At 51.8% G+C, this 19,554-nt stretch overlaps 1 protein-coding gene across 1 annotated transcript in view; it reads right to left on the minus strand.

The window, feature by feature from the left end:
• C5H6orf132 (chromosome 5 C6orf132 homolog) overlaps positions 1-19,554 on the minus strand; it is a 52,371-nt gene that overhangs the window by 12,283 nt on the left and 20,534 nt on the right. The window contains exon 6 of the mRNA XM_002816887.5: positions 13,735-13,841. Within this exon, the coding sequence (XP_002816933.4) occupies positions 13,735-13,841 (107 nt within the window). The remainder of the gene's footprint in view (positions 1-13,734; positions 13,842-19,554) is intronic.

Raw genomic sequence — 19,554 nt, forward strand, 5'->3', positions numbered from 1 at the left:
AAGGCAAATGCAAACTCATTTTAATCTTAGTCCCATAAAAACAGACTCAGAAGGTAAATTGCTTCCCACCCAGGTAGCTGGCATCAAGTGCACTAGCGTGGATGGTGACATATTTCAGTGTGCAAATGCACAGGTGTGGACAGCATCCATCTCCATGGGTGCTGAATTTCCTAACCTGCCTCTCTTCACCTCAGAGAACAAAGGAAAAGCCTCCTTAAGAAGAGGGCTTGAGGCAGGGCACAGTGGCTCACGCTTGTAATCCCAGCACTTTGGGAGGCTAAGACAGGCAGATCACTTGAGGTCACGAGTTTGAGACCAGCCTGCCCAACGTGTTGAAACATTGTCTGTACTGAAAATACAAAAATTAGCCAGGCGTGGTGGCAGGCGACTATAATCTCAGCTACTCGGGAGGCTAAGACAGGGAGAATTGCTTGAACCCAGGAGACAGAGGTTGCAGTGAGCCAAGACTGTGCCACTGCACTCCAGCCTGGGCGACAGAGAGAGACTCTGTCTCAAAAAAAAAAAAAAAAAAAGCTGGGCGTGGTGGCTCACACCTGTAATCCCAGAACTTTGGGAGGCTGAGGTGGGCAGATCACGAGGTCAGGGAGGCTGAGGTGGGCAGATCATGAGGTCAGGAGTTGGAGACCAGCCTGACCAACATGGTGAAACTCCATCTCTACTAAAAATACAAAAATTAGCCGGGCATGGTGGCAGGCACCTGTAATCCCAGCTACTCAGGAGGCTGAGGCAAGGGAATCACTTGTACCCAGGAGGCGGAGGTTGCAGTGAGCCAAGATCGCGCCATTGCACTCCAGCCTGGGCGACAGAGCGAGACTCTGTCTCAAAAAAAAAAAAAAAAAAAGAAAAAGAAAAAGGTATGTACTTAATGCCACTGAATTGTACACTTTAAAACAGTTAAAAGGCCGGGTGCGGTGGCTCATGCCTGTAATCCCAGCACTTTGGGAGGCTGAGGCGGGCGGATCATGAGGTCAGGAGATCGAGACCATCCTGGCTAACACGGTGAAACCCTGCCTCTATTAAAAATACGAAATATTAGCCGGGCGTGGTGGCGGGCGCCTGTAGTCCCAGCTACTCAGGAGGCTGAGGCAGGAGAATGGCATGAACCCGGGAGGCAGAGCTTGCAGTGAGCCGAGATCGAGGCACTGCACTCCAGCCTGGGCGACAGAGCGTGACTCCATCTCAAAAAAATAAAATAAAAATAAAAATAAATAAAACGGTTAAAGTGGTAAATTTTATTTTATATATATCTTATAATAAAAAAGTTAAACAAAACAGAAGACAAGAAATCAAATAAAAAGTGTCGGGGCAAGTTAGAATGTGTGTAACCTCTAGACATCACCTCTTTCTCTCATCCCCTAAACTCCCAATCTTAACAGTAGGAACAACAGCTGCTACTTGGCCAGCACTTATTCTGTACCAGGTACTCTTTCAGCACTTTCTTTTTTTTTTTTTTTTCTTTTTTTGAGAAAGTCTTGCTGTGTTGCCCAGGCTGGAGTGCAGTGGCAAGATCTCGGCTGACTGCAACCTTTGACTTCCGGGTTCCAGCGATTCTCCTGACTCAGCCTCCCAAGTAGCTGGGAGTACAGGAACCCGCCACCACACCTGGCTAATTTTTGTATTTTTGGTGGAGACAGGGTTTCACCATGTTAGCCAGGCTCGTCTTGAACTCCTGACCTTGTGATCCGCCCGCCTTGGCCTCCCAAAGTGCTGGGATTACAGGCATGAGCCACTGTGCCCGGCCTCTTTCAGCACTTTCTATCACTTAACTCATTTGATTTTCACAACAGCCCAATGAGACAGATGCTGTCATTGCTACCACCATTTTCCAGAAGAGGAAACGGAGGCTCAGAGAGATTCAGTGACATGCCCAAGGTCCCATGGCGAGTTATGGATCACTGTCTTTTCGGGCACCTTGCAAACCCAGCTTGTCATCCAGTTCTGCCCATCACTTCCTGACTCCTTCCTTCCTGCTGCCCCTCCACCTCAGCCCTTCCTCAGTCCTCACCATCCCTCACCCAGATGAACAGACTGTCTTTGATGCCAGATACTTTCCCAGTCTCTGCCTCACTCCATTCTCCAAAGCTGCCACAGGGATATTCTTTCTCGAAAGTATCTCAGAGCAGGTTACTTCCCAGCTCAGAATCCTTCTATTGGTCCAGAGGAAGAAATTCAAACACCTTCACATGGCCTGTGAGAACTTTCATAAGTTGGACTCTCTGCAGCTCCTACCATCTTCTCCCCACCTACTCCACAAACCCTGGGCTCCCACTGGTGGTTCTTGTCTTTTTCCCACCCCACTGTAGCTGGGAGAACCTGACCAACTCATGAACAAGTGTGCTCCCTGCAGCAGGGGTCCTCAGTGGGGCACAGAATCCACCCCTTGGAGGAATTGTGCAGAGGTTTCAGAGGTCCCAGGGGCAGATGGGTAGCTTGAAAAGCCCTCTAGATGATCCAGCTACTTCTGCCTCTCCCAACCCCCAAAAATCACTGCCCGGACTTGCGATCCATTTCCACATCTTCTGAAGCTTCCACAGCCTTGTTCTTGCTCTTACTTTGCCTAGGATTCTCTTCTTTTCCTGGCAGACTCCTAGGTATCCTTTAAGCCCCAGATTAAATGTCCTCCCTCTGTGAAGTCCTTCTTGGCAACCCCAGCCAGAGTTAATTCTCTTCCCTGTGTGATCCTCAGGCTCTATGTGCATTATTATTGCAGCTGACATTTATTAGGCATCTACTAGGTGCAAGGCACTGTTCTGAGTACTTCACATATAGCAACCCAGTCTTACTGTTAGTTTTCACAGTAACCCTAAGAGACAAGTTATTTTTATTTTATAGATGAGAAAACTGAAGCACAGAGAGGCTAAGTACATTGCCCAAGGTCACACAGCTAGTAAGTGCCAGGGCCAATATTGGGACCTGACAGCCTGCTTCCTTTGCCAGTACAGTGTTTGCTCTCATACTTTCCCTCTAACACAACTCCATGTCTATAGACATAGAGTTGATGACTGTAGTCCCTGCTGCCCAGCCCAGTCTACTTGAGGGCTTGGTGATGGCTGCTTCTTTGTATGTGCCTGACACAGACCGGGCAGTTAAACAAATGTTTTTTGAATGAATACGTTCCTGGATGAGTGAATGAGTGGCAGAAAGAATATGGGACAAGTGCCGGGCGCGGTGGCTCACGCCCCTAATTCCAGCACTTTGGGAGCCCAAGGCAGGTGGATCATCTGAGGTCAAGAGTTTGAGACCAGCCTGACCAACATGGTGAAACCCCATTTCTACTAACAATACAAAAAGTTAGCCGGGTGTGGTGGCGGGCACCTGTAATCCCAGCTACTCAGGAGGCTGAGGCAGGAGAATCACTTGAACCCAGGAGGCGGAGATTGCAGTGAGCCGAGATTGTGTCACTGTACTCCAGCCTGGGTGACAGAGCAAAACCCTGCCTCGAAAAAAAAAAAAAAAAAAGAATATGGGACAAAGATGCAGAAAACCTGTGTTATGGCTCCAGCTCTGCTACCAATTAACTTGGAGCAAAGTAACTTCTCACTCTGGTCTCAGTTTTCTGCCCCTTCTGTAAATACTCTCCAAGGATCACTTTGACTACAGCGTTCTGTGAGTCCAGGCCCAAAAAGTGTCCCTTCTGTGAGTCAGCTCACCTGCATCGCGTGGGCAGTGACCTGGACACTCAAGGTCACCCCTTGATGACAGGCTGTTGGGACAGATAACTGTATTGCCTCCAGGTTGTCCTCTGACTCCAGAGATGCCAAAGGGACAGTAGGATAGAGGCAGGGGGAGCTGAGAGGGAGAGTTCTCAAAGTTCTTTTCCAGGAGCCCCAGACCAGGCAGGCAGGGCTGGGCTTGAGGTCACTGCTGGCCTCAGATATGGGGCTCTGACTACTGCAGTGAGCTGGGGAGCCTGCTGTGTCCCAACCTTACACTGCTCCGCCCTCGGCACCAGGAAAATGACAGACTCAGGAGCCCAGCGTGCTGCTGGCAGGGGTTGCCATGTGCCTCAAACGTTCTCGGGAGTGGAGTGCATGGCCCTCCGAGTGTGGCAGCCCACATTGAAAGGGGCAGACCAACCTGTGTACAGTGAAGCAAAGAACATGTAAAAGAGCATCTGAGCGTGCCCCTGGTGGGCCGGGCTGCAGCACCTCCCTCTTTGGGCCAGCCTGGGCAGCTGACCACAGCCACTTCCTGCACTGTGGCTGCCTGGGGCAGAGTCCAGCCCTGGCTCTGCCAGCTTGGGAACTCCACGAAACTGGGCCTCAGCACTTCCTCGTCCTCACACCCAGACAACACCCAGAAGCTAAGACCATCGGTCACCTCACTCACTTCACAGAGGTGTACAAGCCAGCAACTCAGATCAGTTGAAGCAGCCCTTTAATTTTTGTGTTTTTTTTTTTTGGAGATAGTATCTGACTGTCACCCAAGCTGCAATGCAGTGGCAAGATCATAGCTTACCGCAGCCTCAAATTCCTGAGCTCCTGTAATCCCAGTACTTTGGGAGGCCAAGGCAGGTGGATCTTAGGTCAGGAGTTTGAGACCAGCCTGGCCAACATGGTGAAACCCTGTTTCTACAAAAAAAAAAAAAAAAAAAAAAAAAAAAAAAAAGGCAGGTGTGGGGCAGGTGCCTGTAATCCCAGCTACTCGGGAGGCTGAGGCAGGAGAATTGCTATCACTTGAACCCAGGGGGCTCGAAGTTGCAGTGAGCTGAGATTGTGCCACTTCACTCCAGCCTGGGCACAAGAGCGAGACTCTGTCTCAAAAAAAAAAAAAGGGGGGGGAGAATTCCTGGCCAAAAATTCCTGGCCTCCCCAAGTGTGGGACTACAGGTGCAAGCCACCATGCCCAGCTTTCCAGCTTTTTTTTTTTTTTTTTTTTTTTTTTTTGAGACAGAGTCTCACTCTGTTGCCCAGGCTGGAGTTCAGTGGTGCAATTTCGGCTTACTGCAAACTCTGCCTCCCAGGTTCAAGCAATTCTTCTGCCTCAGCCTCCCAAGTAGCTGGGACCACAGGTGTGCGCCACCACACCTGGCTAATTTTTTTGTATTTTTAATACAGATGGGTTTTTGCTGTGTTTGCTAGGCTGGTCTCGAACTCCTGGCCTCCAGTCATCCACCCACCTCGGCCTCCCAAAGTGCTGAGATTACAGGCATGAGCCATGGCACCCAGCCTGTCCTGCTTGTTTTTATATTTTTTGTAGGGACAGGGTCTTGCTATGTTGGCCAGGCTGGTCTCGAACTCCAAGGCTCAAGTGATCCTCCTCAGCCTCCCAAAGTGCTGGGATTACAGATGTGAGCCACCTCACTCGGCCAAAGCAGCCCTTTAAAAACCATCACAGCGGCCAGGGGCAGTGGCTCACGTCTGTAATCCCAGCACTGTGGGAGGCCGAGGTAGTTGGATCACCTGAGGTTGGGAGTTCAAGACCAGCCTGACCAACATGGGGAAACTTGTCTCTACTAAAAATACAAAATTAGCCAGGCATGGTGGCACATGCCTGTAATCCCAGCTACTCAGGAGGCTGAGGCAGGAGAATCGCTTGAACCCAGGAGGCGGAGGTTGCAGTGAGCCAAGATCACGCCATTGCACCCCAGCCTGGGCAACAAGAGTGAAACTCCATCTCGAAAGAAAAAAAAAAAAAACCCATCATCACAGCCTAGTATATTGAAAAGTTCCCAGCAATGATTAGGGAGGAAGCATGGGTGGAGAGAACTACCATTCCAAGAATATTTATATGTATTTCCTTCCTTGTCTCTATTGCGAGGTTCTTAACAATGAACTTTTGTTTCCTTTATAATTAAAAAAAAAATACCCAATACAATAATAGTGTGTTTTTTTGTTTTTTTTTGTTTGTTTTTGTTTTTGTTTTTTGAGATGGAGTCTCGCTCTGTCACCCAGGCTGGAGTGCACGATCTTGGCTCACTGCAACCTCCGCCTCCCAGGTTCAAGCGATTCTGCTGCCTCAGACACCTGAGCAGCTAGGACTACAGGTGCATGCCACTATGCCTGGCTAATTTTTTGTATTTTTAGTAGAGACAGGGTTTCATCATATTGGCCAGGCTGATCTCAAACTCCTGACCTTGTGATCCTCCCACCTCGGGCTCCCAAAGTGCTGGAATTACAGGCATGAGCCACCGCGCCTGGCCTAGTTTTCTTTTTAATTATTGTGATTGAGTGGAAAAAACATCAACTTAGGAGTCAGGCAGACCAGATTTGCAATCTTAACTGACTTATCTAAAAGGAGTCAGAGATAGTAGCTGACATATATAGATGGTGCTCAAGAAGTGTGTCCCTTTCTTGCCTTCTGAGGCTCAGCTTTCTCATCTGTAAAATGGGAATAATCACACCTCCCTTAGGTTTGCTGTGATACCAGAGGCCACTGCACACCTTAAGAGGTCCTGCAGAGTAGTGCTCAAGAAAGTTTATTTCCCCTGGATTCTAATCGAGGACTTGGGCCACTGCTCCGGGCACAGCCTTCAGGGTGTGTCTCTCTGGTTGCATCTGAGGAAATGGGTTCTTCCCCATGGTCAGGGACAGGTCACCAGGAATCCCCTATTGCCCTCTTGACTGCTAACATTTCAGAGTTGAGAAGGAGGAAGAAAGGGAGGGAAGAAGGCAGGGAAGAAAACACTTGCTATTCAAGGATGAGGCTAGTTTCCCTTTGAAGTTTTGTGGGGACTGGGGCCCACTGCTCACCTGTTGCACCCCTGAGAGTTCAGGAGGGCAGGGCTCACCCACTGATGGTCCCAGTCCACCCCACTGGCCTCCTCATGCCTGGGACACACACATCCTCATGCCTGGGATTCCTCAGAGCTCAGCCAAGTCTCAAGGGTGGGTTACCAGGGGCTGGGCCAGTGGGCAATGCATGGTTGACCCTGGGTGGCGGCCAGCTCGGAGTCTTAGCTACACATCGTGGAATACAAACTTCCTCACCAGACTCCTCCTGGAGCCTGGTCTGGGGCACTGGCCCTGTGGGGTGGCGTGTGGAGTTGCAGAGTGGGAGGGAGATGACCCTGCACCTGAGTTAGAGGCAGGCATGGTTGGGGGCACCACTGCAGGCTGGGAGAAAAGGAAGCTGGGAGCCTCCCCCCCCGCCGCCCTAGAGCAAGAGCTACACAGAAACCCCTCCAGGCACCCAACATATCCAACTAGATGAAGCCCAGCCAGTTGTTTTCCTGGCTTAGGGGTGCAGTATGGGGGTGCTGGCCTGGTGGACGTGGTAGAGGATCAAGGATCGAGAAAGGCTGTGTGTATCCTGCAGAGCAGCTGTGAAGTTGGGAGCCAGTGAGCAGTTTATAAAGGAGATGGTTTCCCCAACACAGCCCCACACTGTGCCACAGCTCAGACCCCTCCTAGGGGCCAGAAAAGAGTGTCCACCCATGAACCATCTTCCTCTGAACCTATCTACCATCTGAGAACCACCCTTAGACCCAGGTTACCACGGCTTCTGCCCTCCACTGGGTATTATGGAGGGCCCAGGTCTGCCCTCTCTCTGGGGCAAGAAGTCAGTAGGATCAAGGGGACATGCCCTCAGAGGGTGCACCACGTCCCTGGAGACCCTGCCTAAATGGCCCTGAGCCCATTTCAAGGGCTTCTTCTCTGGCCAGTCTTCCTGAGGGGGCACACATCTGTGAGTCCATGGGGACAAAGGGGTGGCTGTTTATGGGCCAGGATGAAGAATGGAGGTTTATGGGCCTAGATGGAGCTTTGGAGGTTCAGGCTGAGGTCCTTACTGAGAGGGAAGGAGCCAGGTGGGTAGAGAAGGGGGTGTGAAGCTCCATTTGCATTCTCGTGGCCGGCCTAACACCCCACACCCCACGACCCTTTGGCCTAACATCATCCACACAAACCAGCTAAAAGCCAGTCATGGCTGCCTTGCCTGGCTCACCCTACAGAGCTCAGATTCCAGCCCCAAAAGGTGCCTGGGCCTTGAGTTTAGAGAAAAGCTCCTGCAGCAGCGGGGTGGGTGGAAAGGAGAGATGGGGCTGACTCCAGCTGCCTCTTCAGCAGCAAGGACTAAGGGAGGGGTGCAGGGCAGGCGAGGCCTCCTGCCTGAGCCTAGGGATGCCTCCTCTGGCAGAGCCAGGCCTGTCTGACTCACAGGGTGGGGTGACCCAGGCAGCTCTCACCGCCCAGGGCACCCCTGGGGACCTGTTGGGCCAGTTTTCCCATATTTGCCACACTGGCATTTAATTTTTAATTCCTCATATGCATCACCCTGGAGATGGCTTGATTCAGACTGGGGAGGACAAGAGAGAATCCCAGAAAATACAACCCTTCTGCCACCCACTGTTCTATGGACCCAGCTCTCGGAAGCAGAGAGACAGGCCGGGTGTGGTGGCTCATGCCTGTAATCCCAGCACTTTGGCAGGCCAAGGCGGGCAGATCATGAGGTCAGGAGATGGAGAGACCATCCTGGCTAACACAGTGAAACTCTGTCTCTACTAAAAATACAAAAAATTAGCCGGGCGTGGTGGTGGACGCCTGTAGTCCCAGCTACTCGGGAGGCTGAGGCAGGAGAACGGCTTGAACCCAGGAGGCGGAGCTTGCAGTGAGCCTAGATCGCACCACTGCACTCCAGCCTGGGTGACAGAGACAGACTCCATCTCAAAAAAGAAAAAAGAAGAAGAGGAAGAAACAGAGGGACAGGCTCCAGCTTGCTCTCTGGGCCCAGTCTTCCCTGAGAAGGAGGGAGAAAGGATCACCCCTCGCTCAGCCAGCCTCCGATGTACCCGGGGCCAGCCTGGGGAGAAGGTCTGGCTCCTGTCCCTGCTTCTATTGAGCCCAGTGGCCTGGACAGGGCCCTCCCATCCCCAGGCCTCAGTATTCTCATCTTGACAACTGCTGTAGACCTCCTGCCTCTGAAGTTTGGTGGCTCAAATCCAGCTCCTCAGGGCTCCCCAAGCAGGAAGGTGGGGTTGCCCCAGTAGCTGGAAAACCTCCCTTTCTAGAGGCGGAAGCAGAGCTCAAGGAGGGGTCCATGTGTCATTACGGCCTGGCTTCTCCGGTGGCCCTCCAGGGAGCTGACCACACTGTCTACCCTTCCGTTAGGAAGTCATTTTAACACAGAAAGTCGTGGCTGGAGAGACCCTTCAGGACCATGCAGTGTGACCCCCACTGTTGGGTGAGGAGCCAGAGGCCCAAGGAGAGGAAGGGACTGGCTTGCAGCCACCCTGCATCCCAGCGGCAGAGCTGGGACTGGTGTCAGCTGCAGTATTCAGCTAATACTCAGCTGGAGTATTAGCCCCTGGTCCCATCCCAGCCACTGAGGGATCCCGAGGTCCTTTTCCTAGCTGGCCTTTGGCTTCTGGATGCCTGATAAACACTTCGTAATCCCCAGCACCCTCAGCACACAGAGCGAGGGAGCTCTGGGGAAGGGGGCAGAAGCACCTGTCGCTGCCTTGTCTCCTTCTCTCTAGCTCTGTCCCCTGGCAGGCTCCTGTAGGGCACTGATGAGGAGGGTAGGCTCAGAAGATGGCCCAGGCCTGGAGAGAGCTTGCAGGCCCTCGGGGGGCCTGTCACCTGACTTCTTGGGCACTGCTACCTCGTACCTCGCCTACCCACTGGGCAGCCTGGCCTGGGAGGTGCCTCTGAATGTGGGAAGGGAGGACAGGGAGGGGTGGAGGCCTGGCCGGCTAGGACAGTGTCAGGCAGGGCTAGGCACCAGCCCAGCTCCCCACCCACCCTGACTTGGCGGGGCTGGGGGACGGGGTGTGTGCGTGTGCATGTGTGTGTGAGCCCACACCCACACAGAGCTCGTCCTCTCTCTCCTCCCCATCCTCCCAGCCTTCTGTCCCTGCTGAAAGAAAGCAAAGGACCTGGCTAGGGCCTACAGGAGAGGAGTCAGAAGCTCAGACAGGAGAGAATTAAGCCGCCAGCCGGATTCTCCTCCACCCGGGAGCAGGCGATGAATGGCATGGAAGCTGCCCTATCTTGTGACCTGAGTGAGGAGCACAGAACAGTCCCTGTGATGCGGGCCACTGGGCCAAGGGTTCCTAATCTGAAGGCATATCATGGGTGGGCTTCAGTCGCCTGCTGAAATTGTAAGCAAAACTAGATGTATGTGGCTCACAGCCTCATCATGGTGTCAAAAGCATCTATGAGCTAAAAGTGGCAAGAGGCCTGGTGCCCAGCAGGCCCAGGCTGCTGGACAGGGATTCAGAGAGGCAGGCAAGGGAGGTGGAAGTGGTTTTGCCGCCTGGTCCTGGAAGGAGAAGGAAAAAGCTTCTATGTAGCGGGTGGAGGGAGAGTAGAACGGCCTGAATAGAACTTGGACCCTGGAGCCTGGCTTCAGGGATTCCAGTCGCGGCTCTGCCACTTAGCCGCAATACCTTAAGCAAGTTACTCCACCCTGTGCCTCAGTTTCTCTGCCTGTAACATGGGGATTAATGACAGCACCTTGCTCGGAGGGTGGCTTTGTTAACACACATGGTCCACGTGGAATGGTGTCTGGCACACAGTGAGTGCTCAGCATAGGTGGCCACGATCACAGGCTGCGCCACGGATAGGGTTGGCAAGTCACTCCATCTGCCTTTCCCCGGTTAGCCAGCACTGAGGGAACGAGTGAACTTCCCCTTCCTGGTTCAGTTCCTGCCTCTGTAAAATGAGGCCCCTTTCAGCCGTCAGTTCACCATGTGTCCATTCTCTCACCCTCACCCGTGAGGGGGTGTGAGTTTTTAGGGAGAAGCCCCCATTTCCTGGGACTGGTTCTGAGGCTTGCCCAAAAGAACTGTTCCCAGGAAGCATTTCCCCAGGACACCCTGGAACTCAGGCCTGACCAGCCAGCCCAGCCCACTCCAGGGGCCCCAGAGCCTTTGGCCAGGCCTGCCTGGGGTCTATGCAGCCCTTAAGTCATGTTCTGCCCAGACCAGATCCAAACCAGAGCCAGAGAGGGCTGGAAGGTGAGGATTTGCTCTGGTCTTTGAGGGGCCCATAGCAGATAGCTGGGGGGAGATAAGGATGCCCACCAATCAGAACAAACTCAGCTGGGCCCACATTAACTCTTTAGTTGCTGCTTTTGGGGGTGTTCCAGGTCTAGGCGAGGGGCAGGACAGCAGGAGCCACTCCAGGGGCAACAGCCGTTTCTACTGTGTAGAGAAGTATTTCTGTTCTTTTTTTTGTTTTTTGTTTTTTTTTTTTTGAGATGGAATCTTGCTCTGTCGTCCAGGCTGGAGTGCAGTGGTGCGATCTTGGCTCACTGCAACCTCTGCCTCCAGGTTCAAGCGATTCTTCTGCCTCAGCCTCCTGAATAGCTGGGATTACAGGTGTGTGCCACCACACTCGGCTAATTTTTGTATTTTCAGTAGAGACGGGGTTTCACCATGTTGGCCAGGCTGGTCTTGAACTCCTGACCTTGTGATCCACCCACCTTAGCCCCCAAAGTGCTGGGATTACAGGCATGAGCCACCACACCTGGCTGTATTTCAGTATTTTATTTTATTTTTTTTAATTCCCATTTTACAGATGAATGTTTTAGTATTTTACCGACTGGTAGAGGTGTGTCAACTCTGGGCCCACACTGCTATGAATCTGGGTATGTGTGTTGAGGGTAAGTGACAGGAGAGAATCTAATTAACCTCCCAATATAGAGTATTTCAGGCTGGGCGCAGTGGCTCACACCTGTAATCCCAGCACTTTGGGAGGCTGAGGTGGGTGGATCACCTGAGGTCAGGAGTTCGAGACCAGCCTGGCCCACATGGTGAAACCCTGTCTCTGCTAAAAATACAAAAAATTTGCCGGGCGTGGTGGTGGGCGCCTGTAATCCCAGCTACTTGGGAGGCTGAGGCAAGAGAATCGCTTGAACCCAGGAGGTGGAGGTTGCAGGGAGCCGAGATCACGCCATTGCACCACTCCAGCTTGGGCAACAAGAGTGAAACTCAGTCTGAAAAAAAAAAAAAAAAAAAAAATTTCAAACTGATTTTATCTCCATTTATGGGTGCAATCACTTCTATCAGAGTTTTATGCATTCTCTGGAAACCAAGTTAGGGGCTGACTCATTTGGTTTTTTTCTTTAAGACAGGGTCTCACTCTGTCACCCAGGCTGAAGTGCAGTAGTGCAATCATAGCTAACTGCAGCCTCAACCTCCTGAGCTCAAGCAATCCTCCTGTCTCAGCCTCCCAAGTAGCTGGGACTATAGGCACACACCACCACACCTCACTAATTTTTAAATTTTTTGTAGAGATGGGGTTGGGCTATATTGCCCAGGCTAGTCTTGAACTCATGGCCTCAAGTGATCCTCCCACCTCAGCCTCCCAATGTCCTAGGATTCCAAGCTGACTTATTTGATTTATATCTTGTTGTTGGTGGTGTTGCACTTTCTATATTTATCTATAATGTCCACGAATTGCTTTTATAAGCAGAAAATAAATTATTTAAAGTTGTATTCCCAGAGATCTGTGTGCTCAGCCCTCCACAGAGAGGCCTTAGAGATGCACCAAGGAGGATGTAAGACTGCCTCTGTCCCATCTAGAATCTTACGTCTGATTGTTGAAGTTGGACATAGCAGAAAAAAACTGGTGATGCGGAGAGGAAGGTGGTTGTGCCAGGCAGGCAGTGCTAGGCAGGAGGTATGGGGACCTAGGACCAATGTGTGGGGTGCCATGAAGTCTAACAGGCCCCTGAGAGCTCAGACCAGGGCAAGGGGCCTTTCAGTCCAGGCAATACTAAACCCTCATGGAGGCAAGAGGATGCCGTGACCCCAGTGACAGCATTGTGCCACCCATGACCCAGGTCTGACAGACAGGAGTAAGCCTCAAATATAGGAGCCTGGCTGTTTAGGCCTGGGCTGTCTAGTACAGCAGCCACTGGCCACAAGCAGCCATTGAGCACTTAAAATGTCTCAGTCTGTCAGAAGCAGGATGTGCTATATAAGTAGTACACCAGATTGTTAAGACTTAGCATGAAAAAAAAGAATGTAAAATAGCCATTAGTATTTTTTAATATTGATTAAATGTTGCAATGACACTCTTTTTTTTCTTTTGAGACAGAGTCTTGCTCTGTCACCCAGGCTGGAGTGCAGTGGTGCGATCTCGGCTCACTGCAAGCTCCGCCTCCCGGGTTCATGCCATTCTCCTGTCTCAGCCTCCCGAGTAGCTGGGACTACAGGTGCTTGCCACCACACCGGCTATATATATATATATATTTTTTGTATTTAGTAGAGACGGGGTTTCACCGTGTTAGCCAGGATGGTCTCGATCTCCTGACCTTGTGATCTGCCCCCCTTGGCCTCCCAAAATGCTGGGACTACAGGCGTGAGCCACCGCACCGGCCACAGTGACACTCTTTTGAATATACTGGGTTAAGCAAAATATATTTGTCTCCTCCAGTGGGCAGGGAGCTTCTTGAGAACAGCAAGGCTGGCCCAGTCATCTCTGTATCCAGCACCTAATGCAGGGCCTGGCACAAAGCAGACAGTCATCAGTGACTGTGGAAAATGAACCCTGCTTGGCTGAGGGTACCCACTGCTGTATCACTCCTGCACACAAGTTCTCCATAACTTCTCCATGGGCTTGGCCCTGAACGAGCTGGCATCCCTAATCCTAGACTTCCTCTGTGAGCCTCGGCCATGCCTCCTTCCAGTAGCCCCCCTTCCCGCTGGGTCAGCATCAGGAAGGAAGGGGTGGACGGAGGGTGCAGCTGATGTCCACTCGGGCTAGGGCAGCCTTGGTGTCCCCACCCAGAGCAGACTCTCCAACCTCAGAGCAGAACCATACTCACCAGCGGAAGGAAGGTCAGCAGGGGCCGGACTCTTGGCCGAGCTTTCAGCGTGGCTGTTCCTGACTCACTCACTGTGTTAAACCGATTGTCTTCATAATAGATGCCATCTAGAGAACACAAGTGAGGGGACACCATAAGCTGGAGATCCAAGGCATCCGGCCACCCAAGTTTAATCTGCCCTTCAGCTCCCAGTGAGGAAAGCCAGGGCCTGCGTGTCTCCCGGTGTTAGACTCAGCTAAGCGCCTCTAACATAATCAGATCTTATGGATGAGATGTGCGCTAATGGGGCCAGCTGAGGTGGCGCTGGGTGAGGGACTAGGTGTTCCTGGGGCTTTCAGCCCCCTGCAGCCATCTCTCTCCCAATCCATAACCACCATCCTGTACTGTCCTGAGCCTTCTCTCTCACAGCAATGGTCCCTCGTTTTTGGAGCCCAGGAAGCCCGGCTAAGGGCCCAGCCGAAGCTTATCTCAGAGAGGGAGGAAAACAAGCTGGCTTTTCCCTCGGGTGTTTGAATTTCTAATCTGAAACATGCAGAGCAGATGAGGCCACCTGCTGTCCCCAGTGGCCAATATCCCATCATCTGGACTCCCTAACTCAAGATTTCCCTGACCACCAAACCACAGATGGTTGTGTACATGGCTTGCTTTAATGCACCCTTGAGGGCAGAGCAGAAAAAACAGGACAGTAGTGTCAGTGTGACCTGGTTAAAAAATCCCAGCTCTGCCACTGACTGCCCACGTGGCTTAACCTCTCTGGGTCTCAGTTTTTCCCATCCGTACAGTGGGAGTGATGATAGTGCCGTATAGCACTGTTGTGAGGAGTGAGTGTGGCCAGGGCATAGTAAGTGCTCAGCAAACATGGTGGCTTCCCCTGTAGGAAGATGATATGAAGGACCTTCCTCTTCCTCCAGTTACTGAGTCTGTGCTCCGTGCTGCTCTATGGCAGTGGGAAGATGTGAGGGGCCACTCACATCACATCACATCCCTTTCTCAACTCCCTCATGACCCTTGATACACACTGACAAGAAATTCACACTCCCTTGGCAGGGATCGCTGTAGCCCTCCTGCTATGTGCCTCATGAGCAAAGAGGGCTTTCTTCCATTTAACGAAGTGTGGAGGACTTTCCTCGGTAGCCAAAGAGGAGAGAAGAAAGGTTAGAATCCCAGTTAGCCAGAAGTCTACTAACTGGGACATTGAGTTAATCATGATTACTTTTCTCCTTGTACATGACTTTAGGAGAAAATTGCAAGAAAGCCAAATGATTTATTTAAGAGACTGGGCTTGTCAGGAAGATCCTGGGATCAGACTACATCCATCCCAAATCCCTACACCGATAGCCGCAGCGCCCCATGGGAGCATCTGGGCTTTGGATGTGACAGGGAGGCTCCTGGGAGCGCTCCAGCAGCTGGAGGTGGTGTCCTCCATGTGCTGCCCTCCCAAGGCAGGAAGCTGGCTGGGACACTCAAGCTTCTCCACGTCTCAAAAGGGGCCCGAACGTCGGGTTCTCCGTGTGCTCTGCACGTCCCTGGAAACTCCAGTTCCCAGCACTGCCCTGCCCCATGCACTCTGGGCAAATATGATTTTCCAGTCCCAGTTGCCAGGCTCCATGCCTAAGGCTGCAGACCAAGATCGGACAGGGCATGGGGGAGGGGAGCTGTAAGATCTGACCCAATGGGAAACAACAAAAGTAGCTCACAAACAGCCACCACGAAAGCCCCCAATTCCCTCACTTCCAAGAGTCTGCATGTTGACACAAGGATCTCCTGGGGCATTCTCTAGAGAGTGCTGTGTGGATGCCAAGGCCCTAGACCTGACGTGATGTGGCTACCTGGACCCTTAACAGGACTGGGGTGGGGCAGGGATTGCCACAGGGACTGCATGAGAGCCACGCTCCTAGGCAAGGCCCTAATCATTTCATTTCATCTCTGCACCAATGTTGGGATCTAGGGAGCCTCCTTCCTACAGTTGAGTTATTGTCATATTAATGGCTACTCTTATCGGGTGCCTAGGAGCTTTAGAAGTGTTATATCTGAGCAACTTGGCAAGGATGATAACTGTAATAGTAATAATAGTAAAAGGTAAAAACTTACTGAGCATCTTTTTTTATCTTTATTTATTTTTTTTGAGATGGAGTCTTTTTTTTGGTTATATAGATGAAAGGTTTCTATGTTGCCCAGGCTGGCCTCAAAAGCCTTGTCTCGCCTCCTTATGCGCCAGGACAACAGGCCTGAGCCATTGTGGATCCCCTTGCTCTGTCGCTCAGGCTGGAGTACAGTGGCGTGATCTCAGCTCAGTGCAACCTGCGCTTCCCAGGTTCAAGCAATTCTCCTGCCTCAGCCTCCCAAGTAGTTAGGATTACAGGTGTGCACCACCATGCCCAGCTAATTTTTGTATTTTTAGTAGAGACGGGGTTTCACCATATTGGCCAGGCTGGTCTCAAACTCCTGAACTCAGGTGATCTACCCGCCTTGGCATCCCAAAGTGCTGGGATTACAGGTGTGCACCACGCGCCCGGCCTACTGAGCACCTTTAATGGTCTGGGCACTGTTCCGAGCATCTTACACGTTATTAATTCATTTAATTCTCAAAACAGCCCCATGCAAATTGGTAGTCATTATCCCTGTTTTACAAATGAGGAAACTGAGGCACAAGGAGGTCAAATAACTTGCCCAAAGCCTCATAGTAAGTGTTGAAGCCAGGGTCTCCCTAAAGGGCCTGACTTCTAAACCATCATACACACACCCCTAAAGGGAAGAGTCATAATCCCACCATGTATGGGGGTGAGGAAGGCTCGGCTCGGCTCTGGCCAAGGAGCAGCTCTGGGAAGCAATGGGAGGTGAGGCAGCTTGTTCGAAGCCTGCTGGTCAGGGTGGAGTCGGATCTGAACCGTGGCCGTCTGACCCCCAAGCAGGCGCTCTAACTGCCTCACAGATCCCATGACTCAGCCCTGACTCTGAGCCATTGTTGTTTTGCTTGCTTTGTGGTTGTTTTAAGCAGTGAAATCCTTTCTAAGAATATAATTGTTCTCTGTAAAACATATAGAAGGGTAGTGGCTGTAGTTGAGGCCGGGTTGGAAGGCCCAGGTGGCTCCTCTCCCTACCAGGCACCTCTGGAAAATCGGATTTGATTTCCCAGTCTGAAGAGGAGTGTGTAGGGGTCAGAGAGGGAAACGTGACACGGGAGCAGAGGTGGGGTGATGCGCTGTGAGAGGGGCTCGGCTGCCATGGCTGGCTTTGAAGATGGAAGGAGGCTACTGGCTGAGGACTGTGGGCTGCCTCTGGCAGCCAGAACAGGCAAGGTAACAGACTCTCCTGAAGCCTCCAGAGGAACAAAGTCTTGCCAACACCTTAATTGAGCCCACAGAGACCTGTGTCAGAGTTGTGACATGCAGAATTGTAAGATAGTAAATTTGTTATCAAAATAAGAAAAGGGGCTGGGTGCGGGGGCTCACACCTGTAATCCCAGCACTTTGGGAGGCCGAGGCAGGCGGATCACAAGGTCAGGAGATCGAGACCATCCTGGCTAACACGGTGAAACCCCGTCTCTACTAAAAATACAAAAAATTTGCTGGGTGTGGTGGCACGCACCTATAGTCCCAGCACTCAGGAGGCTGAGGCAGGAGAATCACTTGAAGCAGGGAGGCGGAGGTTGCAGTGAGCCGAGATTGCGCCACTGCACTTCAGCCTGGGGGACAGAGTAAGACTCTGTCTCAAAAAAAATAATAATAATAAAATAAAATAAGAAAAGGAGGTGTGGGGCCGGGCATGGTGGCTCACGCCTATAATCCCAGCACTTTGGGAGGCCGAGGTGGGCGGATCACGAGGTCAGGAGTTCAAGACCAGCCTGGCCAATATGGTGAAACCCTGTCTCTACTACAAATACAAAAATTAGCCGGATGTGGTGGTGGGCACCTGTAATCCCAGCTACTCAGGATACTCAGGAGGCTGAGGCAGGAGAACCGCTTAAACCCGGGAAGCAGAGGTTGTAGTGAGCTGAGATTGTGCCAGTAACTCCAGCCTGGGTGACAGAGTGAGACTCTGTCTCAAAAAAAGAAAAAAAGAAAAAAAAAAAGAGAAAAGGAGGTGTGGCTGGAATCAGGCCAACTCTCGGGGCCCCTCAGACCTGGCCCAGCTCCTGCTGGGTGGAGGCATAGCATGAGGTGAGGCGCGTGTGTCTGTCTCCATCAGCTAGATCCTCAAAGCATTCAAGGTCAGAACTGGGGTCTTCCCAGCCTCAACGTCAAGGCCCAAAACTAAACAGAAAGACAACAGAGCTCAACCTTGGGGAATTTCCTATTGGAAGTGATGAACTTTGCTCAGATCACAGGTCAGGGATGCTGAGGCCTTCCTGAGAAGCAGCTCCCTCCTCAGTCGAGGAGCTAAGGAGGGCTAGGAACATCCTGGTGTCCCTTGAGGAAGGAGGGGCGAGGAGGAGGTGAAGGGGGTGCCTGGAGAGGAGGCTGGATGATTTGCTCTCGGAACAAGACTGCAATGAGAAAGAGGGGCACAGCCCCATGTCTCATCCACTCTGAAACTTGCAAACTCCCTTGGTGTCTGGCTTTTTCTGGAAAGGTCCTTCGGGATCTCAGAGGTTTTATGCTTGCCACATGCATGGACCACAAAGGCAGCATTGGAACATCCAGGTGGGATTCAGAAAGCTGGAAAAGGAAGGGAGATGCCCCTGGACCCAGGAGCTTCCAGAGAAAGAGAGTCCTGGGGCAATTCCAGCAGCCGGGAAGCCTTGTGAAACCCCAGCAGCAGGTTCTGAGCAAGGCCTGAGCCCCAGATGGACCACAGTCCTGTCAAGATACAAACTTCTGACAAACTCACATACAAATAATGCAGTGATAAAATAGGGGTAAATCCAGGTCGGCCTCCATTGACCCAAACCTGATCTTTAAATGAACAAAATTTCCCCCCAGATGGAATCCTATTTATGACAAGATTATGCATAGGATTACTTTAGATTTTCTTCCTAACAATTTCTCCCTCATAGAAGGATGGGAAATAAAGGTAGGGCTTTGCTTTCATTTACACTCTCTCAAGGATTTGAGTTGACATAAATATTAATACCATCTAACATCCAAAAACCTGTTCCAAAAACAATTCCTGGTGCCAAGCAGGAGACTTCACCCCAGATTTCAACCTGGGTACAAGCAGCTCCCCTCCTGCCCCTTCTCCCTCAGGAGAACCTGGCTCTGCCATGGGCCGGAGGGCAGCAGAGTTGTGGCTGAGGCTGCCTGGGCTGTGAGGAGACCATGGCTGAGGTTCTGCCCTGGCCGGAAACACCCAGTAGTCGGACAGCTCCTGGCTGGGACGGGAGGCAGGACCTTATGGGGTCAAGGCTATGGGTTTAGAGCCCAGCTGAACTTGGGTTCCAGTTCCGGCTCCATCACTTAACTGTGGGATCCTGGGAGTCTCACTGGTCTCTCTGAGGCTGTCTCTTTATCTTTGTACATGTGAACAGTGGTCCCTGCTGGGCAGGCTGATGTGAGGCTGAGTGAGAGAAAGTGTGCAAAAGTCATCAGCACAGCGCCTAGCAGATATTTATGCTCAATAATTGGGAGGGTTGGCTGGCAGTGGTGGCTCACATCTGTAATCTCAGCACTTTGGGAGGCTGAGGCAGGTGGATTACTTGAGGTCAGGAGTTCAAGATCAGCCTGGCGGCTGGGCACAGTAGCTCACGCCTGTAATCCCAGCACTTTGGGAGGCCAAGGCGGGTGGATCACCTGAGGTCAAGAGTTCAAGACCAACCTGGCCAACACGGTGAAACCCCGTCTCCACTAAAAATACAAAAATTAGCTGGCCATGGTGGTGGGT

The sequence above is a fragment of the Pongo abelii genome, chromosome 5 (assembly GCF_028885655.2).
Source record: "Pongo abelii isolate AG06213 chromosome 5, NHGRI_mPonAbe1-v2.0_pri, whole genome shotgun sequence".
NCBI classification, from domain to species: domain Eukaryota; kingdom Metazoa; phylum Chordata; class Mammalia; order Primates; family Hominidae; genus Pongo; species Pongo abelii.